The 25,790-nt window shown below is 49.7% G+C and overlaps 8 protein-coding genes across 8 annotated transcripts; 5 read left to right on the top strand and 3 right to left on the bottom strand.

The window, feature by feature from the left end:
• Positions 1 to 166: 166 nt before the first annotated feature.
• BC939DRAFT_468567 (major facilitator superfamily domain-containing protein) lies at positions 167 to 3,455 on the bottom strand. Its single transcript, XM_051557921.1, has 5 exons — positions 2,970 to 3,455; positions 2,732 to 2,874; positions 1,776 to 2,280; positions 1,459 to 1,657; positions 167 to 1,354 (listed from the first exon to the last, which is right to left on the bottom strand). The coding sequence occupies exons 1-5, from the start codon at positions 3,269 to 3,271 to the stop codon at positions 554 to 556; spliced, it is 1,950 nt and encodes a 649-aa protein (XP_051406671.1). The 5' UTR covers positions 3,272 to 3,455; the 3' UTR covers positions 167 to 553.
• Positions 3,456 to 8,684: 5,229 nt separating this feature from the next.
• Positions 8,685 to 10,585, top strand: BC939DRAFT_468561 (uncharacterized protein). The gene is made up of 2 exons (XM_051557920.1): positions 8,685 to 9,173; positions 9,797 to 10,585. Exons 1-2 carry the CDS (start codon positions 8,850 to 8,852, stop codon positions 10,460 to 10,462), a joined length of 990 nt encoding a protein of 329 aa, XP_051406670.1. The 5' UTR covers positions 8,685 to 8,849; the 3' UTR covers positions 10,463 to 10,585.
• Positions 10,586 to 12,005: 1,420 nt separating this feature from the next.
• Positions 12,006 to 13,208, bottom strand: BC939DRAFT_468559 (translation factor sui1). Its single transcript, XM_051557919.1, has 3 exons — positions 13,033 to 13,208; positions 12,844 to 12,900; positions 12,006 to 12,477 (listed from the first exon to the last, which is right to left on the bottom strand). The coding sequence occupies exons 1-3, from the start codon at positions 13,061 to 13,063 to the stop codon at positions 12,230 to 12,232; spliced, it is 336 nt and encodes a 111-aa protein (XP_051406669.1). The 5' UTR covers positions 13,064 to 13,208; the 3' UTR covers positions 12,006 to 12,229.
• A 44-nt stretch (positions 13,209 to 13,252) lies between these two features.
• Positions 13,253 to 15,155, top strand: BC939DRAFT_468555 (uncharacterized protein). Its single transcript, XM_051557918.1, has 5 exons — positions 13,253 to 13,431; positions 13,530 to 13,608; positions 13,714 to 14,425; positions 14,555 to 14,798; positions 14,923 to 15,155. The coding sequence occupies exons 1-5, from the start codon at positions 13,281 to 13,283 to the stop codon at positions 15,042 to 15,044; spliced, it is 1,308 nt and encodes a 435-aa protein (XP_051406668.1). The 5' UTR covers positions 13,253 to 13,280; the 3' UTR covers positions 15,045 to 15,155.
• Positions 15,156 to 16,826: 1,671 nt separating this feature from the next.
• BC939DRAFT_508146 (dynactin, subunit p25) lies at positions 16,827 to 17,898 on the bottom strand (the record flags this gene model as incomplete). The annotated part of the gene is made up of 5 exons (XM_051560966.1): positions 16,827 to 17,024; positions 17,157 to 17,271; positions 17,370 to 17,509; positions 17,663 to 17,731; positions 17,851 to 17,898. 5 exons carry the CDS (start codon positions 17,896 to 17,898, stop codon positions 16,827 to 16,829), a joined length of 570 nt encoding a protein of 189 aa, XP_051406667.1.
• Positions 17,899 to 18,161: 263 nt separating this feature from the next.
• On the top strand, positions 18,162 to 19,254 carry BC939DRAFT_403626 (P-loop containing nucleoside triphosphate hydrolase protein; the record flags this gene model as incomplete). Its single annotated transcript, XM_051552756.1, has 2 exons — positions 18,162 to 18,303; positions 18,401 to 19,254. 2 exons carry the CDS (start codon positions 18,162 to 18,164, stop codon positions 19,252 to 19,254), a joined length of 996 nt encoding a protein of 331 aa, XP_051406666.1.
• Positions 19,255 to 19,414: 160 nt separating this feature from the next.
• Positions 19,415 to 20,861, top strand: BC939DRAFT_468545 (beta-lactamase-like protein). Its single transcript, XM_051557917.1, has 3 exons — positions 19,415 to 19,791; positions 20,037 to 20,411; positions 20,561 to 20,861. Exons 1-3 carry the CDS (start codon positions 19,509 to 19,511, stop codon positions 20,824 to 20,826), a joined length of 924 nt encoding a protein of 307 aa, XP_051406665.1. The 5' UTR covers positions 19,415 to 19,508; the 3' UTR covers positions 20,827 to 20,861.
• Positions 20,862 to 21,724: 863 nt separating this feature from the next.
• BC939DRAFT_481881 (uncharacterized protein) lies at positions 21,725 to 25,028 on the top strand (the record flags this gene model as incomplete). Its single annotated transcript, XM_051559064.1, has 3 exons — positions 21,725 to 22,235; positions 22,341 to 22,896; positions 22,991 to 25,028. 3 exons carry the CDS (start codon positions 21,725 to 21,727, stop codon positions 25,026 to 25,028), a joined length of 3,105 nt encoding a protein of 1,034 aa, XP_051406664.1.
• Between the last annotated feature and the right edge of the window lie 762 nt (positions 25,029 to 25,790).

The raw sequence follows: 25,790 nt of genomic DNA, 5'->3' as shown, positions 1-25,790 counted from the left end.
CCAGAGTCCAGCAGAGTCAACCGCACCAAAGACGGCCATCTCAAACAACAATTTCATGTCACGTGTGTGCGATGAAACCGCACTTCCTCAGGCACGCCAATCACCTTTCAGATTAAAATTGCAATCTAATGCACAATGCACAATCGCTGTCCTGCGGCCTATCTGTCAAGAACACAGAGCAAAGTGACATTCCCAACGCCACATGCGATCTGTGCCCATTCGATGCATTCATACATCTTTTTGCCCGCATGGTCATGCATCTACGTGGGCTGTAGCATAGTAAAGTGTTCCATCGGCCCATTCCACCGACCAAGAGCATGTCCCACTCGATTAGAATAAGAGAGAGGGTGAGAAAGGGATCGTCGTGCGCAGGTTGCGCACGAAAATGACTTATTATGTTCTTCCCTCCCCCCTTTCCAGCAAGGTTAGATCACGTAAACACGAGGCTTTCTACTAAGAATTACTCGAGTTTATTAGAGAGAAAAACTACAACTACAATAGAAATGCGAAAATGGAGGTGCAAGCGTATTAGTCAATCAAGCGCGTGCGCATCTCATCGCAGCGCGCTCTTTTTAGATTCAGTTTGATTCTCTTCAACAAACTCCTCTTTGCTTCCACCGTTCAGGCTGCTGCTGACCGCCGCACCGCGTTGGCCCTCGAGATCCTTCTCGTCCATCACAGCTATCTTTTCCTCCTCCATTATTGTCGTTGCTGGTGGCGGCGATGAAGCACGACTTGGAGCAGCTCCTGTCTTGGAGTTCAGTCTTATATGTCTCAAGTTGAACGTTAACAGGAACATGATCGCCGCCATAGGAATCGTGGCCTTGAAGACGGTCTTCATACTGTTCAGATAAATACCCTCGACCTCACCCCGGAACTCAATTGGGATGTTGACGATCCTCTGTGCGGATGACACAGCCATTTCGACGTATTCTGCAGGTACGTTCGACCGATCCAAAGAGCTCTTGAGTTGGTTCTGGAACAAGGCTCCGTTAATGGCGACTCCGAATCCGGATCCGGTCATACGGAAGAAATTGTGCAATGCAGAGACTGTCGCCAAATCCTGACGCTCGACCGAGGCCTGGATCGCAACAATCAGGCAAGGGAACAGTTGTCCGATACCAAGACCGCAGACGAGCAACACAACAACATGAATGGCCTTGGAAGAGGTATTGGCCAAGACAAGACAAAGACCGATACCAACGACGGAGATTCCAGTGCCGGTGAAAACATAAGGGCGGTACTTGCCAAACTTTGAGACGAGCACGCCGGCGATGTTGGATGAAATGAAGATTCCAGCCTCGAGAGGAATCATGGTCAAACCAGCTGCTGTTGCTGTCTCGTGTTCGATAATCTAATATTGGACATGATTGAGTGCAAGGTTAGGATCTCTGCGCTACGAAATTACGCTTCTTGGGCTACGCGTTTTTTTTTTTTCTTTTTTCATTTGTTGCATACCTGGAAATAAATAGGGAGATAGAAGATCAGGGTCCAGAAAGTCATGCCCATGAAGACATTGAGGCCGAACAAGGTCACGACGTTTCTGTTCTTCCAAAGATATGAAGGAACAATGGGATGCTTGGCATAGTATGCCTCGACGTAAAGGAACGCGGCGATGGAAGGAATCGCCAACACATACAACGTGATGATCAATGGTCTACAATGCAGCAGCAAAACAGAGAGTAAATCGCGCCGCTATTTGACAACCTTGCATGTTTCGTACTCAAGGACGCATAGCATTTACGACCTAACTAAAAAAAAAAAAAAAAACTTACGATTTCCATGGATACATGTTTCCTCCAAGGTTTGTCGGCAACAACAAGAACACAGTCGTCGTGGCCATAAAGAACGTCCCTGCCCAGTCAATGGCCACCAATTTCTGCCACACATCCCCCTTGGGTCTTGGCAGCTTCAACATAATCGCCATCGTCGGGATCGTGATCGCACCCAGGGCTACCTGGATGTAAAAGCACCACCGCCAACTGACCTTGTCCACGAACGCCCCTCCCATGACCGGTCCAACCAACGCTGAAATAGCAAACACGGCCGAGATGAACCCCTGGAACTTGCCACGGTCCCGGATCGAGACCAGATCCGCAATAATGATGTTGGAGAGTGAGAAGATACCACCGGCACCCATGCCCGCGAGGGCGCGGCAGCCGAGGAACATGTTCATCGACCTGCTGGCACCGGAAAGGATAGAGCCGAGGACAAAGATGCTGACCACCACAAACACCGTAGGCTTGCGGCCAAAGATGTTGGAACAACGGCCCCACAGACCTTGTGAACATCAACCGAACATGTACATGAGAGAGGGGACGGGTAGAAGAAAAAAAAAATAAGAGAGGGATGAAACAGGGTGATGTGAGAATATGGTCGACAGGTGACTGGCTGAATGATTGAAGAACCCAGCACTTGCCCCCGATTTCCTTCTCCACAGTTGTCTGTGCGACAAAACAAACAGCATAGTTGGGGGAGGAGGAAAGCTTCTGGAGAAAAAATTGGCTACGCCCCATCATCGCAGCACAAAAGAAAACACGTTGAATGTCCCTTTATTATAAGATCTTTTTTGCAGTTGATGCAATCTGAGTATGCCGAGTCATTTTGGCAAAAGACAGATGAGGAGAGGAGGGAGGAAGCGAAGCGTAATTTTAAAGCCAACCACATAATGCAACAGGATGTGCGAAGAATAAAAAAAAAGAAGAGGAGGAATTAAGAGAAGAGAACATACCTTGAAAAGCATTGGCAGTGATAACATAACACGTAAAGACAAGCTCTACTTGATTGGACGCCGCAAACTCGGTTCCGATCTTGGGCAGAGCTGTCGATACGATACTGTTGTCCAATGCAGCCATGAACATGGTTAATGCGACACTGTTTTGTTATGAGCGAAAAGATATTGCGAAGAGTTAGATGAGTGAGATCTAGATCAGCGAGTTTGGCTGCAGAACGAGAAGTCTGTTGTTTACCCCAAAAACGCAGGCAGGAGCTGCTTCATGGGTAGGGTCTGCACCTCCTGTGCGAGGATCTGCTCCTCTGTCTTCTCTTCGTTGACTGGAACACCGCTCTCGATGTCGATTATACTCCTTGAGTCGGTGTTGCCCTTCCCGGCCTCATACTCGACACCTGTCTTCTTATCTGATAGGATGGTGGTAGATGTGGGCTGGATTTTATCTTTAGGGTGGTCGTGCGAGGGAGCAATATCTGTCTCTAGACGAGTGGTTGTGGAGCTGGATGTCCGTGAAAGGATACTACCGTCCTTCATGGGCATGCTGTGTTGAGGATATGTGGAAAGGATGTGTGAACGGGGTTTGCGGATCAAATTATTGAATGCGGGCTAATTGAGGGTGGATGGGCAATTGAGTGAAGGAAATATGGAGAGTGGAGAGTGGAGAATGAAGAGTGAAGAGTGAAGAGAGGGGTAATCCGCAAAGAAAAAGGCCGGGGATAAGGGAAAGAGGCGGGCACCTTGGTTGGAGGACCCACTTTTCTTATATTTCTCTTGAGGATAAGGTTCAACTTCCCCGAGGATAACTTTGTTTAATCAACTCAAGCTCAGCTCTGCACAAAGCTAAACCATCGAAGCGGAAGAAAATATGCACCCTGGTTCGGGTCCAAATAAGGGAAACACACACGCCCTTGTCATCTTTAGGCTGTCCACGCCAAATCGCGAACCATCGCATGAATGGTCAGGAACATAATAAAAAAACAAAAAAACGAAGAAGAACGGGCGCCTTTTAATCTTCCCTCCTTCCATCTGCAGCGGGGGCTTCGGTCTGTAGAAGAGCGCATGATGTGAGACTGCACTTGGAGGAGAATAAAACCGAATCTTACCAGGGTAACTACGCCCAGCTCACCAGTGAGCATTCTACACATCCATGTGGCGAACGTACATACCCTCGGTACCTCCCAAAAGATAGACAAAGTATGACGCACAGTCATTTCGCCCACAATATATTCTTTCGAACCAACTGTGTATCTCGTAGAAGCGCTTTATCGAAGAGTCGTAATGTTTCATGGCTTCCCAGTGCTCCATTAGATCCACTCTAAACCCCTTGCTCTAGCTCTCTTCGCACCCCTTGCAGCCTGAGCATACACTCTGTCGCACGTTGCCTAGCGATTGCTCACGATGACTCTTCAGGAGTCTTTTCTTAATAGGACCTTGAAAAATGCTGCCTGCCTAACGCCGCAGTACCTCCACATTTATACAAAGGCGCTCGTGTGGTTCGAGAAAAAAAAAAAAGCGCCTTCCCCAGGTGCGATCTCATCATTGCCCGCCTTGTTTTGTTACACAACTCGGTTTTAAATGGTTCAAGGTTTACCCTGCTTGGCCTGTTCCCACACAACCATGAATCTCCGGGGGATGGATAAGGAAAAGAAGGAGTGGCTTCAAAGCGTTCACAACTGTTCATATCGACGTTCAACAAGTACGCTTGCGAACTATACGCATGTGTATGCGTATCCATGTGTGGAGGACATAAGAATGCGCCAGGCATGTCGGAATTTTTGATAAAAAATGATTATAATTACAACAATGTATGCTATGTAAAGTGGCTATGAGGGTATGATACAAATTAGTGGTATAGGACCACCGAAAGGGATGGACCCAAGGCATTATGCTTTCTTGAGTATTACAGAGAGGTAGCACTCTCAGCATAGGTGTCATGGCCAGCCCAGTTCTGGGACACTCTTGGGCACTGGTCAATCGAACTAGGGTTGTTGCCCCACCACTCGGGCATCTTGATGTTGTTGTTCTGCAACGCGAAGAAGATCACCAGAGCCGAGACAGCAACGCCGGCATCCAAGGCTGCCGACATCACATAGTTGTACTTGGACCACCATCCGAAATGTCTACGCTTGATCCAGAAATTGGAGATGAAACCAATCAATGCCCAGGTAGGCATGATCGAGGTACCGGCAGGTGGGTAGGGTCCACCGCCAAGCATGAACGCAGCCATGTTGACGTCCTTAACCCAAGAGTTGGGGTACTTGCGCGCGAGCAACCAGAATGGGACGGGGATCATAAAGCCGATAAAGAAGAACCAGACGATAGGGTAGTACATTGACGAGGGCGACAGGAACTTGAGGGGACCGACGACACCCCAGACAATAGAGCTCGCACCGAACAACGTTGCCGATGGGCATGAGAAATGCTGTGCCGCCTCTGTACAGATGCCCTCGATGTTGTTCATCAGGTAGGTGGTGGTTCCCATGGAGACAAGAGCTGCCGCCAAAGTGCCAACCATCTGGAAAATAAACATGTCTCTTGGAGGAACCTTCATGTAATGTCCAAGCTTGAGATCCTGGGTGAACAAGATCGCCTGCTGAACCGTGATGAATCCGTAGGTCTTGAAAATCATGTTTCCAATGGGCTTTCCGGGCGAGATCACACCAAAGACCCACTCGGAAATCATCGAGATCGAGGGAGCCTGAGAGGTGATAGCGGTCAAGATACCAATGGGCAAGGTCCAGATGGCAGCAAGGCACATGGCGACAATGACGTGCCACCAGGTCATATCGCTCGAGGGGTATAGCTCAACGGTCAGGATGGACAGGGCGCAGGCAACGACGAACGTGGCAGCGTACCACCAGTCAGGGCACTCGGGGTAGTTATCCATCAGACGAGCGTGAATATCTTCATCTTTCTGCTTGGCGCTGCGGACTCGGCTCCAAATTTCCTTTCCGTGGTAAAGGATGGCATGCGAGACAATAGCACCCAAGGCGCAAAGACCCTGACCATACATGGTGGCGAAGAAGGCAGTGATGCGGACGGGAGAATAGTTGTTATACTTTTCCTCGTCCAGGGAGTTGTTGACAAGGACGCGCTGGAGGTCGTAGGGCTGACCAACATTGTCGTATGTCTTGGTGTTGTAGATGGGGAACAACTTGCCGTCGTATCGGTTGGTGTAATACATGATAGGGATTACGATCCAGACAAAGACGACAAAGCCAGCCAACATGTTAGCCTGGGCCCACCAGGGAATGGCAAGAGGCGAGGGCAACCAAGCGGACATGGAGGACCAGTCAAGGGTGAAAGAGAGATAGCCGATACCCTTCAGTCCAGATCCGAGCTGGTTCAGGAGGAGTGAATCGCGATTGATCCAGCACAGCCAGCTGATCGACGTCAACAGAGGGAAGATGTAGCCGGGGAGCCAATAATAGACGAAGGAGATGGCTGCTACAACAAAGAAGAACATGTTGCGAGAGATCTTCCACGAGGTAACCTCATCGCCATGGGCCTGGAGAGCACCGTTAGCGGCGTTGCGCCGGTGGAGAGTGTGGAACAGAGTCGCGTTGACCAAATTGACAGGCCAGACCATGGAAGCAGGGCGAACCAGGAAGCGACGAAGAGCACCAGCGAAGCCATACCCGATAAATTGGGTCGAGATGACCAAGAGAAGACCACCACCGAACCCCCAGCTGTCGTTGTAATAGAGCCGTTGGATAACAATGATATCGATGGCGGCAAAGGTCGTTGCGCCGGTGTTGGCCATGATAGTGATGAGAACGTGTTCCTTGATGTTGAAGGGGCCGGGGTTAAGACTGAACTTGTGGCCAAAGAAGGGGAAGGTGCGAGTGGGAAGGACACGAGCCATGAGTTTGCCCAGAGGATAGGCGAGCAGCTGCGCGACCATGACGCGAATGGTCAATGGGTTATCGCGGAACCAGAAGAACTGGTTCACAAAGGCAAGGACGACGGTGAAGAAGATACCAAGGGACCATGAGCGGAAAGTGCGGGTGGGGAGAGTGGGGTCGTCGGTAGGTGGCACCGATGCTCTGACCTCTGGGATGGGCTATTTAAGCGAAGATATACGAACGATGTCAATTACGGTACTTCTACGCCTGCATTCGGACATTATTAATACGAGGTGGATTAAAGAAAAGTCGTATTTATCACTTACAGAGTCTTCGATGTTGTCGTCCAGGCTGTCGACTGAGGGTGCCTTCTCTTTGAGAGAAAGGGCATCAGCGAGATCCACAAGATCCGCTCGACCCTCCTTTTGCTGCACTACATCGGCCATTTTAAGAGCGTTGGGTATATGCGTAGACGCAAGGGTGTACAGATGCTATAAACAGCTAGGAGGGATAAACGTGGGTAGATGCGGAGTGAGGACGCGCCCGGGGCAAAGGAGGGTGAGGAGGAGGAGGAGAATATATATGCCCAGCAAGAAACGACAATGGAAACGAATGAGTGGAGACGCTGTTCAGGAAGGGCGTTCTGGGTTCCTTTTATAAGATGGAGCTGCCGTAGACTGACAAATGCTTCTTGGAGCTAATCTCCCTTCATTCTCAGATACGCTACAGTTCTGATGCCATCCGGCATTTGATGCCTACTTTTCATAACCTTGAGGAGGAAAAAAAATGGGTGTTACAGGCGATTGGGCAATTCGGGTTTGACTCGGCGGAGGTGTAAGTATGTATTTTCGTCCTATCAGATTTTCGGAAACATTACTTGTTTCTTGATTCAGTCGTCTTTTAAGAACGTCCATTGATGTGCTGAACCCATGTGCACTCTCCATTCCTTAGCCGGCCGATTGCGTGCTCGATACAAACCCAGCTCGAGAATACGATTTATAATACAACCTTGGAAATGGCGTGCTTTTTTGGCACTCCTCCCCATTACGGCACTTTCTTAGAGTCCCACGCCTCTCCTTTTGGTCTCTACATCCAGTAGGGCCGTGGCATCCCTCCACCCATGAGGCAGATCTTGATCGGAGCCATCAGAAAAACCTACTGGCAAGGCAGTTTGATAACGATTGAACACTGTCGTTTGAGCCAATACAGGCGGTTGGGCCACATGGACATGGTGACACAAAAGGCCCCTCCCCGATCATCTCTCCGCTGTGCTCTGTGCACACGAGCAAATCGTCCGCAGGAGAAGTCGTCCCCTTCCCCCGTTCTCCACAGCGCATTGATCATCCGTGCGTCTCCCCCTTCCCTGTCAGCCACAGACGTCCTATCCTCCCGCTTCCCCACACCGACGAAGAAGCAATGAGTGCGGATGCCAACTGCTGCGCCACTCCTGCTTTCATGACTAACCAGCCCTACATCGCTGCATATACACAGCCTACATATATTAGTTTCTTCCTCATCGCTGCATATATCTGGTCAATGGCATCGATATGATGCGACCATACATCTCAGCCGGAATACAGGGATACAGGGTATCTCTCAGTGAAACATTGACTAGAGATTGCTTCTTGCTATCTCGCAAGTTCGCTTTAAGGTATCCCCATCTCACTCTAGTCACCCTTTCGAGATATTTGTATAATGGTCGTCGTTCTTGCCTCGCCCCTCTCCATTTCAGCCTTCTCTTTACCTCTACCGCTCCCTGTTCGTACATTGCTGAGTGGCACTTCCTCCTTCATAGATCTTGTATAGCGCATCAGCTTGTCCAATAAGCAGCCACCTATACATGGCAAAATATATCCAGATAGGAATAACCCGCTTCTCTCAAACGAAGACCATCATCCTTTTGCCACCCACAAGTTCAACACTTAGCAGACATCAGATAGAGGGCGCCCGAGTTCTTGTTTCCTATTTCTCTCTTTGCACTTGTTCCCTTTCTGGGAGTCGCCTGGAAAGGCAATCAGCCACTGATTTGCCAAGAAGTCGAGTGTTCATTTTTTTTCTTTCTCTGCATCTCACTTTTCTTTCCTTTGCCCCCTACACCCTTTTTTTTTTTTTTTTTTTTATCCAGCAGCCTGAAGGAGGGTCATCCTCAAATCATTCACTGCATCGAACAACCACTAGCTTGCGTACGATATCCCCTTTTTATTACTCCACAGACCCACCTCTACTCTACCCTACTCTACCCTACTCTACTCTACTCTACTCTATTCAAGACGATGGTGCACCCCGGAATCATCGTTGCCAGCGTCTTTGGCGTGGTGGTCACTGGAGTGGTGATCTATACGATTATCAAGGAGGAGATCCATGACTTCCTAGAGTCCTTTGAGAAGCCCAGTGGCGTCCCATACGGATACGAGCAAACACGAGACCATGGAGAACGACAACAACATCGGGAGCATGGGTTCGCACAGGACGACTATGACTTTGAGCACGGACATGGCCAGTCCTCTTCCATGTACATGGCGGACTATGAATTGCGACACCGTCGATCCCGGCGACTGAGCGAGGACGACGAAAATGATAATGAAAAGGACTCTGAAGTAAGTTTCTTCTTTCTTTCGCTGGTCATGAGTTTTGTGTATTTGGGGAGCGGGAATAGGAGCGGGAGAGGAGCGAGAGGGGTGAGGTTGGGGGGGGGGAGGGGGGGGGGGGGGGGGGGGGCTGGCGAGTGTGGGCGTAATCGTAGTATACGGATATGCAGGGAGTGGGAGGGTTTTTTCTTCCTTTGTGTTTGCAGTTCGCCCTTTCTTCTTGGTCTTGGCTGGTGCGATGCTTCTTTTTTTTTGACATTCCCATTCTCCTTTTGCCATTCGTCATGCAACGCTCACTTGCTGCTCATGCATAATGCGCACTGCAGGAGTGTAGCACAATAAGGAGAGGGAGCAGAACACCTGTTTTATCGCTACTGAACCATGTTGCGGTGCACCACTACGGCGCAATGCCGAGCTTCCACATGCGGTGTTATTCATAGGGTCACGTTCTCTAGCCTTGGATTGGGCTTGGCCTTTGGCTCTTTTTCTTTTGTGCGGGAGCGCCTAAGTCTACGACTAATTTGGCGATTATGTGATACACCCAAGAGCCAGGTCTACTTTTGTACGACGACCAAAGAAAAAAAGCCTCCTAAGAATATAACTAATTTTGCTGTCTTGCTCTATGAACTTAGCACGATGCCCTGACGGAACGACTACGCAGACTGAACGAGACCCAGCGCACCATTGCTGCTGACGAGGCTCGTGTTGCAGAAATGGGGCGGTCCATGCGAGAACGTGAGGAGGCCTTGCAGCGATCCATGCTTGAGCAGGAAGAACGCCTTGAACGGGAGCTGCGTGAGTCCAAGGAGCGCAATGCCAGACGCGAGCAGGAATTGGCCCAGATTCGACAGCAGCAGCAGCAATTGCAGATGCCTCAGTTGTCCGAGATTTATCAGAATCCCTTTGCCAGCAGCGAGCCCTTGATCCCTGACCGTGACGATGATGGCATTCAACAGCGCGATATCCAGACAACGAACAACCACAGCACACCAACGACAGAGGAGGTCAGCTCACGAACCGCCCATGCTATCTTGCGTCACAACTTGAGCAGCAACTATCAGGAGAATGTGAACCCGTTCGAGGACCCTTCTGCTCTCCTCGAGAATACATCGTCGTTGTCTACTCGATCGTCTGTTGCTGGGGAGGACGACGGCGTGGACGCCTTTGCGGACGCGGAGGATCGATCCATCACTGTGGGCCGTGAGGACGAGGACGAGGAAGAGGACCTAGACTGGACCGAGGCCGAAATTGGCAGCATTGGATCGCACGATTCGGACGAGTCTTGGGTATCGCACTAAGCATGCGAAGCAACAGTGCCACACGGCTGTGCGATGCTTTTTCTTCTTTTCTTTTCGGCTAGAGCTGTGCCATGGTGCCATTGGTTCATTAAATAAAACATTTTTATCTGTTCCTCCGTTGAAGTTTGAAGAACCATCTAATATGCGCGTGCGATAAATGCACATTGGTGCCAACAATCAACGTTTTCGAGTGGTTACCGTCGTGCTTTGTAAGAAAAAATAAATAAGCAAAATAGACTTGAAGACCATCAAAGGCAATGAGGTCTAGATACACGTAGAAACGTCAGACAGCACAATCCCATTGTTTCGTCATACTTTTCAAGTCTCAGCTTGATGTGTAGGCAAAACCCAACAGTGTATCTTATGCCAGGTTCCGGTCGCATCGCCTATGCAACTATGCAAGGTAGAATGAATCGTTCAAGTGTATTTCCAAAAAATAAATTGATGTCGCATTCAGCTCTTGCCACGGCGTTGCCTCTGGCATCATCCATGGATGAACCCACAATACTCAGTGCCTGTCCCCCAGATTGCAAAAGAATCCTTCACTTAACGTCCATAGCCTAGACAACGTGCTGGCCTGTTGATCCCGCGTATGTGTCTTGCTGTTGCTTCACTCTTTATGAGAGCAAGAGGGGCCGCTCTTCCAGCCTGCTGAGCCATTCGGTTCATTATTTTTCTCAACAGAGCCGCAGTGAAGCACTGTAGTGATGCGTCAGGCAAAGTACCACAACTTTCTAATATCGAAGGCACCATATGCGGCAGGGCTGTATGTCGAGCATTACGCGTAGGCAGGGATGGGTAGTGGTATGGAAATAATGCATCTCATCAAATTCTTGGTCCCCAAAAACACTGTGTATTGCCAAAACCTCCGACGCCGCGAACACCATAATGCAAGGCAGATCGATGTACCGTTTATATATTGGCGATATTAGTACAATACCGGTGGACGGTGTCTACGATGGAGAAGAGAGTGAGTGGAGGTCCGCAAGACGCTGTGTTTGAAAGATAAGGATGCAGGGGGAAGCAGAATGTGGGAGCTAGAAAGTAACATATCTAGCTCTCTCTACACGAGCCTGGAAACCATTCAACAAGGGCTTATCTACATTTTATTTATCCTGACGATTCCTTTTAAGTGGTGGTCTCATAATATACCCATGATCCGTGCCGATGAGCGGATGATCTCTATAACATGCTACCAGTGCAGTAACCTTGGGAAACGTTGAGGGTCGGTCCATCAAGTGCCAAGAATGTAGCTAGATGAGATATCAAGACTATAACGTCCACCACAGCATGACTTGGGCTGTCCCTCCGTCTCATCAGGAGCCAAGGATAGCTTCCGGAAGCTGATGTGCCCGCAGCAACAGCCGCAATAATAATAATGACACTAAGCGCAGACGGAGCAAGGGTCATTGGCGCAGTACCTGGGGAGCGCAGGGACCAATCATAGAAAAGCCAAAAAAATGGCCCGTTCGTCATGGGGAATAGAGGCAACATTTGAATAAGGGCATCTCTCTCTCTCTCTCTCTTTTTTTTTTTTTTTTTTGCAGTTGACAATCGTAGTTGATTTAATGCACAAACGCTTTGCATGGCTATGGTTGACATTGCAAACTACGACAAAATGGGAGACACAGGTCAAAGGCAGAAAACTAATTTACAGAATCGTTGCCGTCAAAGTAAAGAATAATGAAAGAAACAAAAGGTTGTCGAGACAAAGCAACATAACAACATCCAATGAGGTGCCCTTTTTTTCTTGGGGGGTTTCTTTTTTTAGAAACCGTGGATCTTGATCTGTCTCCTGTCGATGCCGCCCTCAGTCGTCAAAAGAGTATGGACCTTGGTACGCTGATCGCCTTGAAGCTGAATGACGGATCCCAACTCTTCATCCTCCACGAGGGTTCCGTTACAAGCAAAGTCCTTCTTGAAGATCTTGAGCATGCGCTTCTGATCAAACGTCTTGGGCAATCCTTGGATCGTCGTCAGGGTCTTGCGTCCGTTGCGCTGCTGGATACGAATATCTATTCCAGGTAAAGAAATAGAAGAGATCCGATTAATCATCAATTTCAGCGTTCTCATTCTCTTATTCCCCAAAGACCAAGAAAGACGCGGTGAGATGAAAGAACGACGGATAGAGGGACAAAAAAAAAAAAAAAGGATCAGTGTAACTATGACAATGGTGTATACAGGTATACTACCGACAGAACAGGTAGTAGACCAAAACGGTCTACCAAGATCCTGCTACGGTTCAATTGAGGTTATCATCACTTTTTCTGTCGAGATCCATGCATCGGACAATCCGAGAAAGGAGTCGGCAGTGAATGGCCGATAAAAAGAAAAAGAAAAAAAAGAACAGGGGCTGAATTGGGACAGATGGAGTAACGTACGGATATAGTCCTTTTGTTCGGCAGTGTCGCCAGAATCACCAAGATCGGCAAAAGGATCTAAAGTCATTCAGATTCAAGGAGAAAGAAGCAGATGAGTAAAGGCAGTTTAGTTGCTGCTGTTGTTGATCATCAAGGCCAAAAGACCCAAGTTCCTGTTTTCCATTCGCAAGCGGCCGCAGTAACACCTACCGTAGGCTTGCAAATTTTGAATATCGGACATGCGGCGCGTAGTGTATAGATAACCCCGAAAAACTGGATTAGGAGAGAGAGAAAGAGAGAGAGTGAGGGAGTGAAGACTAGGATGGGTGAGTGGACAGAGAAGAAGGAGGAGTTGGTGTTGATGTGGATGATGAGATGAAAAAGAGGAGAACACCCAAGAACAATTTTGTCACCTCCCCCCTCAAACAGCCTCCGCCCAGCCCTTAACCAATCTCATAATGTCCATTTGGGGCCACATTGGCCCCATGGACGGCAGCTCGTCTTTTAACTGGGCAGCCCTTTCTCTACTTACCCCTTCATATGTACCCTACTACGCGCCTGACGTCGCTTGGACAATAGTTATCATGAGCGGCTCGAAAGTCGTTTTTGGTAAGGCCTCTTGCTTCCTGATCGGCCCTGTGAATCAACAAGGACAGGGACGATGCTGACAATCGATTTGTTCATTCGCCTCCGCCATGAAACCATAGTGGGCAATATTCCTTACGAGCAGACCGAGGAGCAATTGATTGATATCTTTAGCGAAGTTGGACCTGTGGTATCGTTCAGGTATGTCTCTCTGATCTTCAATTGGTCCTAGTTGGCTTCAATGGACTTCAATAGGTTTCATTTGGCAGAGCAGTTTCTCACCAGCGTACACTCTCTCTCCACTAGACTGGTATTTGAAAGAGAGACCGGTAAGCCCAGAGGATACGGCTTTTGCGAATACCAGGACGAGCGGACAGCAGCCTCAGCCGTCAGGAACCTCAATGGGAGGGAGATCGCAAACAGATCTCTGAAAGTCGACTTTGCGGACACGGATCCCGCACGGATGGATGGACGCGATCTTGAGGAAGGATCTTTCATGACGAACGCTGGTCAGAGGCCCCCGCAACCACATGCACCCCCACCATTGCCACTCCCGCTTCAGCAACAGCCGCAGCAACAGCAACAGCAACAGCAACAGCAACAGCAACAGCAACAGCAACAGCAACAGCAACAACAACAGATGCCGTTCTTGCAAAATCCGCTGTCAGGACGGGTTGATCCACGTTTGGCCAACAATCCAGCAGCGGCCACGTCCGCGGCGCCGATGATCCCTCCCCATGTACAACAGGGACTACTCCTTGGACCTGGCGCTCTGCTCGGACTTCCTTCTGCGCCAACAGGACCTTCACCCGGAGGAATCAGTTCTGCGGACGCTATCTCAGCAGTGTTAGCGACGATGACACCACAGAACATTTATGATATTATTTCTTCGATCAAAATCCTGGCGGTGAATGAACCCGAGAGGGCCGCGGCTCTGTTGAACGCGAACCCACAGCTCTCTTATGCGCTTTTCCAGTCGTTGATCATGATGAACCTAGTGGACCCGATCGTGTTGCAGGTGAGTTCTGTGAAAGTCGAGTATCGTTTATGCGGTAGGCATGAATTGATCTACCATTTATGCGCTACTTGTGCTCAACCAGAAAACAAAAACAAATGTCGTATGCTCGTCTTATGTCATGCACTGTAGAGGATGTTCCCGAAGGTAACGCCAGGATCAAATGTACCGAACCCGGCTATACCGCCTCATATGCTGCCGCCGCCGCCAGCGTTACCGACGCATATGGCACCTCCACAAATGCCCTTCCCACCACCAACATTTGCAGGAGTTCCACCACAGCAGCAACAGCAACAACAACAGCAGCAACAACAGCAACAGCAACAGCAACAGCAACAACAACAGCAACCGCCTGTTATCCCACAGCCATCGCTTGGTAAGCATGCGGCTTCAAACCCACCTACCCATATGTGTTTTCCTGGCACAAAAGACTGAACCGACTTACTGACTATTACTCTTTCATGTTCTCCTTTCTTTGATTTTCTCGTTGTGAAAATTAGAGCAACAACAGCAGCTGCTGGCCCAAGTGATGGCATTAACGCCCGCGGACATTGCATCCTTGCCCGAGGACCAGCGAGCCAATATCATCAAGTTGAGGGCCCAACTGTTAGGTAATGCATGAAAGACAATACAGACAATAAAGCAGCGGTTTTTGGTCCCCTTGTTGTTGTTGTTGTTGTTGTTGTTGCTGCCATTGCAGGACCAAAAAAAATAAAAGATGTTTAAAGCGACCAGCCCATCTCCGTAAGAATAAAGAACAAGAAAAAAAACCCCCCGTTCCAAACACGCCCAACTTTTTCGTATTCAGTCGATCAGTAACTAAAGAAGTCCTGTTCTGTGTGGTTCAGTTTTTTACTGACCCTTATTATCATTGTTATTATTGTATTTTTCCATGCAGGCTGTTTTATTACTATTATATTATTATTATTATGCTTTACTCAGTTTGGACAGAAACACAGCACGATTCGGATTATCCTCAAGCGACTAAGCTGATCATTTCCGGAACCATTCCATCTCTAGGAACATCCCCTCATACAGCCGTCGCGCTCAACGGAGCAGTTGGTGGGAGTGTTGATGCATTTGTAGTAATCGGCATTACAAGCAGACTGACAGGCTGGTTGTGGTGAAGGAGGACGACTTGCGCGGAGCGTCCTGGCTGTGTAAGGTGTGGCATCTATTGGGGGAGAGAAAGAGAGATGTACATTCAGAAAGGAAGATGTTTTAAATGAAAGACAGAAAAAGGACACCATGATCTCATGGTCCCTGTTCGATTCAATGAAGCGGAGAACCAAAGGGTGTTAATTGCTTGCCTGCTGTGAGGGAGAAGACGGCGATGAGGAGGAGGAGGACCGTGGAGAAGAGCGTGATTGGGATGTTTCTGTGGCTGCACTTCATTTTCTAAGGCGTGCCTTATTGAAAGAGTTTATAGAGGATAGCAGTGTTGCGAACTTGTTCTGGTTGTCGTGGTGGTATATGAACAGAGAGGGAGGGAGGAAGAGAGAGTGAAGATGCGCATATCTACAATGGTGAGTTGGCCAAATGTGTTGATAGAATGAAATGGATGCGAGTGTACCAGAACAAGTTTTCAAAAAAGGGGGGGGAGGATAGGCGAGGGCGAAAGTAAGTGAGAAAAAGAAGTGCCAGGACAAAACGAGATACAAAACGAGAGGGAAGATGTTCATTTGTCTCATTGCGATTGGTTCTTGCCCTCACTCTCCACAACGACTACCGGAATGGATCTGTATACCTCATCGCGAGCACGCAAACAGGTACTGGGGAGAAGGGGTGCTCGAGGAGAGTGGCGGTAACCGAAAGGGACAATCCCTCGACAATCCGGCTGCATGTTGTGCAGGTAGTCTCTTTGGATCCTGGGGGCTACAGTAACAGACACCGTGCATTGCAAAAGGAATAACGCGCCTCTGATGTCGTACAAACTATGTATGCGTCTTCACGCGTACCAAGAACAACACTCATGACAATCGCTTTGGTCGAATCGGATTGGCCCATGCAAGGTCGATATTCAAATACACCTCCACGGACAAAAATATAGGAATTGAGGAACAATTGTACAAACAAAGCCGATGATGATGAGGAGGTGCTTTCTCTTTCTTTTCTCTCTCTTGCCTAGATTCCTACCTTGACCAGGACACATATGCATGGATGAGATATAAAGTATTTCTTATCGCCATATATCCCGTGTCATTTTTTGCAGTCAGTTTCATGGTCCGTTGTTTATTTGATGCGCGTGTGTGAAAGTTCACATGCTTGAGTAGATGTGCGCGCGCGTATTTGGTATCTTTTGAATGGTCCTAAGAATGTCGATCTTATGGAGAGCACAGTACAAAGCCGTGTCCTGACGTTTGCTTTGCACACCAGTCTCGCGCAGCGTCCCGTGCTCTTGAGATCAATCCGTGCTGGGGATGAACTTTGCATATCGATCTTTTGTCCGTGCTTCAAAGATCTCCTGAAAACTCTCTGGCAGCTCATCGACCAGCCTTCCAGGAGACCCGCTGTAGATCGCAAATGATGGTACGACTGCGTTTGCTGGGATGACAGTGTTATCCTCAATCCTGCTGCATTCCTTGATGATCGCAAACTTTCCCTGTGAAATGTGCATTTAGGCAGACGTGGGTTGAGTGACGAGCTATCTTGCTGAGCAACAGACATGTCCAAAGCAAGGACAGGAGAGACAGCGAGGGAGATGAGGAATATTAATCGCTGGATTCACACTTACAATAACACAGTTCTTTCCGATGTGGACAAACGATCCAATAGAGGCCGCCTGAACAATCGATCCCTCGCCAATGCTGACATGGTCGCCGATTTTCATAGGATAGTAGCTAAACGCCCTATTGTTCCCACATCAACAAAGGCCTATTAGTAAAATGCGACAAAGAAGCGAGCCTATCGCTTCAGTCGCCATGCATTGCCCCTGTCGTTTCGTTACCCTTTATAGGTCTTGCAAGGTGGACGGATAATGCAGCCTTGTGACAGAAAGCAGTAGCGACCGACCGAGACGACCACCGCTTGACCAGGTCCCGTCCTTCGTAGATCGCCTCGAATCACGCTGCCGGTCTGTAATATCGTCTATGATGAAATTCCGATGGTCAGAAGGATATGTTATAACTCTGGGTCATACCACTGACCATTGGGCAAATAGCACGTGCGGCTGAGTGTGCCTTGTGAACCCGCGCTCCAATTGGTGATGATGACCATGCCAAGGAGGGTTCATGTCCTCACCTTACCACCGAGGATAATGTTCTGACTGCCGCAAATAACGGACTTCCTCGAGACTTTGTTGCCCGTGTCCTAGTGAAGATAGTGGGTGAAATGGGTAAGAAGAGGTGTCGGTTCTTAAACGTTGCTCCATGGGTTTTAGTTCCTGAGATGCCTCAAAACAATGCATCGAGTTGTAGGTGTCGCTGTACCGTTTCGATGTATTCTGACTTGCTGTATCTGACGACAGGGAGATCCATGTTGCTGAGGCGGTGTGGCGATGTCTGTCTGCTTATCTGTCGGGAGTGAGGGAGGAGCTGCGCGAGGTGATGAGTCGAATGGAAGGGGAGAAGAAGGTGATCGTTGCCACGCGCGCGCTCATGTATGTCCAACAAAACCCAATTTTCATTTGCTGCCCCCGCCCCAACCAAAAGCCACGCTGGTCCAGTCGAGGGGACCAAAGAGGAATGACCTTCTGCTCCTCCACTTGCCGCTTTCGAACGCTCTCCATGACCCATCGACCATGAGCGTGCGACTAGACAAGACACAGACCATAGTACAGCATATCCTGCGGAATATCTCGACCCCAAGGCGATTTCCTCCAGGAGTCAACTGCACCGCCACAAAGCCGCTATTCGTTGGTCTGTCGGGACCACAGGGCATAGGTGGGTAATATGCCAAAGGCAGACAAAGGTTGTGTCCTCAAAAGCAATTGCCCTTTTTGCTAATGAAGAAGTGTCGCGTCTATCAACACACTTGCAGGCAAAACGACTCTGACGAACAAGCTAGTCGCAGCGCTATCAGGAGCGCCGCACAACCTACGTGTTTTTGCCTTTTCCACAGACGATCTTTACCTCCCATTCAAAGACCAACAGGCACTCAGCCAACGGTATCCTGATAATAAGCTGATCGAGTTTCGGGGCCTACCAGGAACACATGATGTCCAATTGGGCGCAGACACATTCCGCGCGCTGTGTGAGGCGAATCAATTGGCGCCCATCCGTTCTAGCCAGTCCGCTGAGGAACCCATACAACAGCCTGCACCGATTCGTGTCCCTATCCCAACCTATGATAAGTCACTTCATTCTGGACGGGGAGATCAAGCTCCCAAGGATCAATGGCCACAGGCCGAGGCACCCTTTGACGTGATCCTGTTTGAAGGTTGGTCACTCGGATTTAAGTCGATTCGTGATCAGAGTCATCTCCTGTCAATCTATCAGCAGCGCTCGACATTCCCGCCGTACTATCTTGCGGAGCATCCGTTCTCGTCATTAAAAGTGGTGGACCAGTTCTTGGAGGCCTATGAACAGGAATGGTATAGTTATCTGGACGTGTTTGTGCATCTGTCGGCGCCAAATCTTGCGACGGTGTTCAAGTGGCGAGCGGAACAGGAGAGGGATCTATGGGTGAAGAAGGGAGCAGGGATGACGGAGGAGCAAGTGAAGGAGTTTGTGTCAAGGTTTATGCCCGCGTATGAGGTATATTTGGAGCGACTTCTGCAGGAGAGCTTATTCAAGGAGAACGAGACTTCTTCTGGGACTCGCTCGACAGGACGACATTTGAGGCTGGATCTGGATGAGAACCGAGATATCGTATCAACGACATTGGTCGAATAGATAGAACCAGCACCTTTATTGAAGAATCATCGCTCTATGTCTATATCCATGTCCAATCATAGACTCTCTTGCTCTGTACTCTTGAAGGAGGGCCAGAAAAGGCGCGGGAAAATGCAGGCAGTTAGTGGCGTCGTTTAAAAAGGGCGTAGAAAATAAGACGTTCCATTTGAACGTTCGTTTTTGGAACGTTCTCCGGAACACCTTTTTCCAGATAAAGACGACATCTCCCATTCGGCACCACCCCGCTGCTTCCTATGTCTTCGTTACGCACTGCCTTTTCTTCCTCCAATACCTCTGCTGCCTACCGCATCCTCACGGCCAGACGAACACTTCACACCTCCAGTTTATCCAGCTCGACCTTGTCCGCCTTCTCGACCTTTACTCGAAAAACAAAACCCTCCTTATCATTAGGCAACTCACTCGTCACCTCTTCCAGATCTGCGCACCGAATCACTCCATCCTCAAACTTGTCTTTGCATCAGTTTTCCACCACAGCTCATTCCACCATGCGCGTCATTCCAGTTCCAGCTCTTGAAGGTACGTACGACTATATGATATTGACAGGCACTAGGGTTCGGTTGATGTCCATAGGGCGCGATAGCAAAGACTAGTGTACAATTCTATGCTGGGCAAATGGACTCTAGAATGCGCAGTGCGTGCTGTTCTATCATACTTCTTTTCCTACAAGCAATCGACTTTCCTTTATCTGATGCAGTCAGAGCATCAAACAGGAAATATACTGACCGCGATTTCCATTTTCTTCTTTTTACACCTCTTTGCAGATAATTACTCGTACATCATCCTCGACGAGAAGACATCCGAGGCAGCTGTGGTCGATCCAGTTCAGCCTCAGAAGCTGATGCACATCCTCCAACATCTGGGCGCCAAGCTGACCTCGGTCCTCTGCACACATCACCACTGGGATCACGCTGGTGGCAACGTCGAGTTGATCGCCAAGAAGCCTGGATTGGCAGTCTTCGGTGCCGATGCCAGGATTCCTGAAATCAATTATGTTGTGAAGGACAAGGAAGAATTTAAGGTCGGATCGTTGACTGTCCAGGCACTCTGGACGCATTGCCACACCAAGGGCAGTGTTAGCTACTATGTCAAGGATGGAGCTGATCGTGCCGTCTTTACCGGAGATACTCTCTTCTTGAGTAAGTGTGGATGAGGGAAAAATGAGTACGGGACGCGTTGATACACTGGACATGGGCATGGATGGCCTGCGGATGAAATTATTTGCAATGACATTACTGAACAGAAACGAAAACGAAATAACTAACTAACTAACTCGATTATCATTTAGGTGGATGCGGACGCTTCTTCGAGGGTACGGCGGCGGACATGTACAACAGCTTACTCCATATCCTGGCGACGCTGCCCGTGGAGACCAAGGTTTACTGTGGCCATGAGTACACAAAGGCGAATCTCAAGTTTGCACAGCACGTTGAGCCGGAAAACCCTCATGTGGCCCAGAAACTCCAATGGTGCATGGACGAGAGCGTCACTGTCACCGTACCCGGCACCATTGGTGAGGAGCTGCTCTGCAACCCATTCCTTCGCGTCAAGTAAGTCTTCTTGATCTTCTTGACGTATAATGTAGCATTTGCGCTCTCGGCTTCATTTTCTTTAAACCCTCCCCCCCCAGCAGTGAATAATGGATTTAACTGTCCTATTTCTCTTCGTCTCTTAGCGAGCCATCACTGCAGGCATTCACGGGCAAGACAGACCCGATCGATGTCATGCATGTTTTGCGTGAACTCAAGAACAACTTCAAATAGGAGCAGCAATCTTTGCTGCCAACAAATGAGATCCTGCGACTTGTTTTTTCTCCCTGTCCATATCTGCATCCTTCACTCTTGGAATAAATGTAACAGCAATTGCAACTTGATCTATCATACATCGCTATCATGTACATTTTCTATCCATGCGCTCTTCCTACCACCCTCACGCCTCTACATTCCTCCTTCTTCCCATGATTATCCCACAAATCTGCCCAAAGTCATGTACATTTTACGATGCAAAGATGATATGGAGCTGCATACCCTGTTTACGTCGGTGTCCTTCGTACCACGACGCGTTACTGTCTCCTGACAGCAAGAACGCGATAGGGCCAACTAGTCTGGGTTTCAGTGTGTAAAAGTGGCTCTCCGGCGAACATTCCGAGGATGCTGGTCCTCTCTCCACTTCCCAAGACCGTCACCTGACAGGTCGCCTGAAAGCGGAGATCGACGACTGCCTCTTCCCGATCCATGCGCTCATTGCGAGAAGAAAAAAATTCCTTATGCGGACTATGTGGGTGCCATGCGGTTTCTGCAGAGGAAAGATACTCCTCTCCTTCCTCCCCCTCCCGCCATCCATCCATTGCACCTTTTGATCGACCATCACGACTCTACACTTCTTCCTATTCCATTGACACACTCACCCTCTCACGAATCACTCTTTTGTTCCACTCCTCGTTTGTCTCCCAATGATCTCGAGGCTGCTTGCAGACGCACCTGCTGCAGGCAAGGCCGTCTCCGCTATGACCAGGCTTCAGCGCCCTTGGGCTCACCCAGCTCCTCGTCTCCTATCCACAGCAGCAGTCCTCCGAACCGCCCCTCGCACCGCGACCACCACAGCCAATATGTCGGCCAGGAACCCAGCAGGAATGCGTCCTCCATTCAACAGCACCAGCGGTCTCAACGGCTCAGGTCGCATGCGTCTGCTCTCTGTCGCGACCGGATCTCGCCTGGTCTCCCGAGCCTTCTCCACTATTAACAACCGCCCTCCACGATACATCGCGGCTAGCACTCCGTTCACCATTCCTCGCCGCCAATCCGCCCTACAGTTCTATCGTACACGACGGGGCAATCTTATGGCTCGGCGCGGGATTGCCGCAACGGCCGCACCGCGCTTCGTAATGCATGCCCTTCGATTACCCATGGGTGCCCTCACAGCAAGTTTGGCAGGTCTTTCATATGCTCAGTACAAAGTCACAGGTAAGATATTGTCTCCATTCGAAGACATCTTTACAAAATACGATATATTTTTCTTTCACAGCAGCTATTGACGCATCTGGTCATGTCTATCATTGTTCGGATTAGAACTGTCTAACAAGGGCACGAACTGGGCAATGGGACTTGCAGAGGATGTCAAGGATCTCGTCACCTCGGTGAAATCCACGGTGAATGATGTCCATTTGCCAGAGCTATCGCTGCCCGATTTTCTAGCACCACTTTTCCGAAGATCAAGCCTGGATGAAAAGTCGGCCATGGTAGACGAAAGTCGTTCCAACAGAGTCGATGCTGAGGAAGAGCCACATTCTATTCGCAGGTCTTCAGGAGGTAACAACAATAATAACAATAATGACGAGGACCCTCAGCACAACAGGGAGACTGCAGCTGCAGCTGCCGCTGCAGCTGCCGCAGCATTGGCTAAATCAAGGAGCGAGGAGCAGGATAGCCCTCGACCCTCAGGAATCCCACCACACGACGGCGACTTTATGCTGTTGACGAAAAAGTTGATTGAGGTCCGCAATGTCCTTAATTCTATCGACCACAATAATACCCTGAAGCTGCCAAGCATCGTCGTCATCGGCAGTCAGAGCTCTGGAAAGAGCTCAGTTCTAGAGGCTATCGTTGGACATGAGTTCTTGCCCAAGTAAGTTGCAATGTTATTTTCTGCTTCGTGCAGATATGGCTCGGCTTTGACGGTGGGTTGTATCTCTGACACTTATGGCTATCTTTTTTCTTAGGGGCGCAAACATGGTGACGCGACGACCTATCGAACTCACCCTCATCCACACGCCACACTCGAAAGAAGAGTACGGAGAATTCCCAGCTCTAGGCCTGGGCAAGGTGCACGACTTTAAACGCGTTCAGCAAACACTTAAGGACCTCAACATGGCAGTTCCCGAATCCGAGTGTGTCTCATCCAAACCGATCGAACTCCGCATCTACTCGCCTAATATTCCCGACCTGACCCTAATCGACCTGCCCGGCTACATCCAGATCACGTCAAAGAACCAGCCCCTTTCGCTCAAGGAGAAGATCTCTGAACTGTGCGAAAAATACATCCAGGAACCCAACATCATCTTAGCAGTCTGCGCTGCAGATGTCGACTTGGCCAATTCAGAGGCGCTCCGTAGCAGTCGAAAGGTTGATCCCCTGGGGTTACGAACAATCGGCGTTATCACCAAGATGGATCTCGTCGAACCGGACCGTGGGGTGGCCATTTTAAGGAATCAAGATTATCCTCTTCATCTAGGATACATCGGTGTAGTCTGCAAGGCGCCCACAGGCGACAAGAAGGACAACATGACCCAGGCTGTGATTAAGACCGAGGATGCGTATTTCCGAAGCGCCTACCAATTCAGCCAGAGGGGTGTCGCTGTCGGCACTGGAACGCTGCGCCGAAAACTGATGGATGTATTAGAGGAGAACATGGGCTCGAATCTGGGCTCGATTATTAAGGCTGTTCAGAAGGAGTTGGACGAGACCCGATACCAGTTCAAGGTCGAGTACAACGATCAAAGGATGAGCGCCGAATCATACGTGGCCGAGTCTGTCGACAAGTTGAAGCATAGGTTCAAGGATTTTACAAAAGCCTTTGGTAAGCCCCAGGTCCGACTCGAGATTCGACACATGCTGGAGCAGCGGATGCTCGATACTTGTGCTCAGAGATACTGGTCCGACCCGAGGATCAGCGAACTCTCGCAACTGGACTCGGCAGCAGAGGAGGATCGACTATACTGGGACCTACAGCTCGACCTGGCATCATCTGCCTTAACAAAATCAGGAGTGGGCCGTCAAACAACTCAGCGTGTCGTCGACATTCTGTCTAGGACCATGGAGCAGCTTGCGGAGGCAGAACCGTTTAATTATCACCCGGATGCAGCAGAGACCATCAAGTCGATGACACATGAGATCCTCAGTAGTCGAAGCCAGGCGACCGCGGATCAGGTCGAGAATACGATCAAGCCGTTCAAGTACGAAGTGGAGTGCACCGATAGCGAGTGGACTGAAGGCGTCAAGCGCGCCGTCGTATTGCTGCAGAAGGAACTGGAGATGTGTGAAGAGGCATTAACCAAGATCAAGACGACAGTCGGAACCAAGAAGTTGCGCAAGGCCATCAACTATGTGATTGAATTCGACCGAGAGGAGGCCAGGAGGTCACAACGTCGCGAGGCCGTTGCCAAGTTACGTGAGTCGAACCCTCGTCTGCATTTGGAAGAACATCTTAGTTCCAAAGAGGACAGCAACCAGACCTCTGAATCAAAAGAATCACACAGCGAACATGAAGACGAGAATGAGGGTGCAGCCGTGGAGGAGCATTCATTGGAGGACGAGGACGAATTGGAGGCAGCAACACGACCACACTACAACCCCAAGCTGTTGGTCAAGGCTCGCGAGGCCCTCTCACTCCGGGACCGTGCGTTGATCTTGAAATACCGACTGTCGGCATTGAAGTCCAAGACGTGCAGGAGCTCGAAGAACAAGACACAGTGCCCCGAGGCGTTCCTGGCGATGGTCTCTGAGAAGCTGGCGTACACGAGCGTGATGTTCATTCAGGTAGAGCTGATGAACGAATTTGTGTTCCAGCTGCCGAGGATGATTGATAGCCGCCTAGGAGTCAAGACTGGGCAGGAAGCGATGGAGAAGTTCGCGAGAGAGAACCCTTCGGTGGGGCGACACCTGCAGCTGATGGACAGGCGGATGAAGCTGGAGGAGGTGTGGGAGAAGTTGAACTACCTAGTGCGACGCCAGGAGGAGGCCAGGGCTCGCAAATGGTAAACGAACAGCCTTATTATGACTTTAACAAACATGTTCATAGACAAAGAAAAAATAAAAAATAGCATCGAGAGCCTTGTCAAAGCCGATTGCAAGGGAAGCTACTGTCGGATGGTGCTATCGGCATTGAAGCAGACACGCGTTGAGAGCACGAGCCAACTTTGACAGGAAATAAGCGAATAAGCGCGTGCGCACTGATACACCGATACACCCCAACTCTGGTCATATTTGCTGGGGTGGATTCAAGCTGAGGACCCTGTGGTCGATTGCCGACGCACCGCCCTTTGCTTTCACACCCACTCATTCAACCAACCCAGCAAACAAACAAACCCTGCAAGCTGCCCTCGCCGCCCCCAACAGAGTCTACACAGCAATTCATCCCCCAGGAAAAACCAGGCAGGACCCGGAGACTACCGCCACTCGACATCTCATTCCATCCTCATGGGTGGCCCCGAAGAGAACCAGGACAGCAAGGACGATGCCTTGGCCTCGGGGCTGGCAGGCGCCTCGTTGCACACAACTGCGACAGAAGCTGGAGATGCAGCTACTCAGTCTGCAACAGGCGCTGGGGTCAATTCTCGAGGCCCAGCGGCGACGGAGGCAGATACCCAGGACCCTGCAGCACCGGTAGACTATTTTGCGCACCAAGAGTCGCCAAATATGAACACGACTTCATTTCTTGCGGAGAACTCCTCAGTGCTATCACCGTCAGTATCGTCGCCGTGCACATCATCCGCTGCACAGTTATCTGATTCAGACGAGCAG

This window comes from Gamsiella multidivaricata (assembly GCF_025024155.1).
Source record: "Gamsiella multidivaricata strain RSA 2152 chromosome Unknown BC939scaffold_119, whole genome shotgun sequence".
Lineage (NCBI taxonomy): Eukaryota > Fungi > Mortierellomycota > Mortierellomycetes > Mortierellales > Mortierellaceae > Gamsiella > Gamsiella multidivaricata.
Note: the sequence above shows the minus strand (reverse complement) of the source record. Positions and strands in the feature narration are given on the sequence as shown.

Bases quoted from the DNA above. Each gene is read 5' to 3' on its own strand.
- BC939DRAFT_468567 (XM_051557921.1), bottom strand. From the start codon at position 3,271: ATGCCCATGAAGGACGGTAGTATCCTTTCACGGACATCCAGCTCCACA. The intron at 2,875-2,969 runs GTAAACAACAGA...ATAACAAAACAG, and splicing joins CTCCTGCCTGCGTTTTTGGG to TGTCGCATTAACCATGTTCA. The intron at 1,355-1,458 runs GTATGCAACAAA...GTCCAATATTAG, and splicing joins ATCTCCCTATTTATTTCCAG to ATTATCGAACACGAGACAGC.
- BC939DRAFT_468561 (XM_051557920.1), top strand. From the start codon at position 8,850: ATGGTGCACCCCGGAATCATCGTTGCCAGCGTCTTTGGCGTGGTGGTC. The intron at 9,174-9,796 runs GTAAGTTTCTTC...CTATGAACTTAG, and splicing joins ATAATGAAAAGGACTCTGAA to CACGATGCCCTGACGGAACG.
- BC939DRAFT_468559 (XM_051557919.1), bottom strand. From the start codon at position 13,063: ATGTCCGATATTCAAAATTTGCAAGCCTACG. The intron at 12,901-13,032 runs GTAGGTGTTACT...GAATGACTTTAG, and splicing joins TCAAAATTTGCAAGCCTACG to ATCCTTTTGCCGATCTTGGT. The intron at 12,478-12,843 runs GTACGTTACTCC...TACCTGGAATAG, and splicing joins CGAACAAAAGGACTATATCC to ATATTCGTATCCAGCAGCGC.
- BC939DRAFT_468555 (XM_051557918.1), top strand. From the start codon at position 13,281: ATGTCCATTTGGGGCCACATTGGCCCCATGGACGGCAGCTCGTCTTTT. The intron at 14,426-14,554 runs GTGAGTTCTGTG...CATGCACTGTAG, and splicing joins TGGACCCGATCGTGTTGCAG to AGGATGTTCCCGAAGGTAAC. The intron at 14,799-14,922 runs GTAAGCATGCGG...TGTGAAAATTAG, and splicing joins TATCCCACAGCCATCGCTTG to AGCAACAACAGCAGCTGCTG.
- BC939DRAFT_468545 (XM_051557917.1), top strand. From the start codon at position 19,509: ATGTCTTCGTTACGCACTGCCTTTTCTTCCTCCAATACCTCTGCTGCC. The intron at 19,792-20,036 runs GTACGTACGACT...ACCTCTTTGCAG, and splicing joins TCCAGTTCCAGCTCTTGAAG to ATAATTACTCGTACATCATC. The intron at 20,412-20,560 runs GTAAGTGTGGAT...ATTATCATTTAG, and splicing joins CGGAGATACTCTCTTCTTGA to GTGGATGCGGACGCTTCTTC.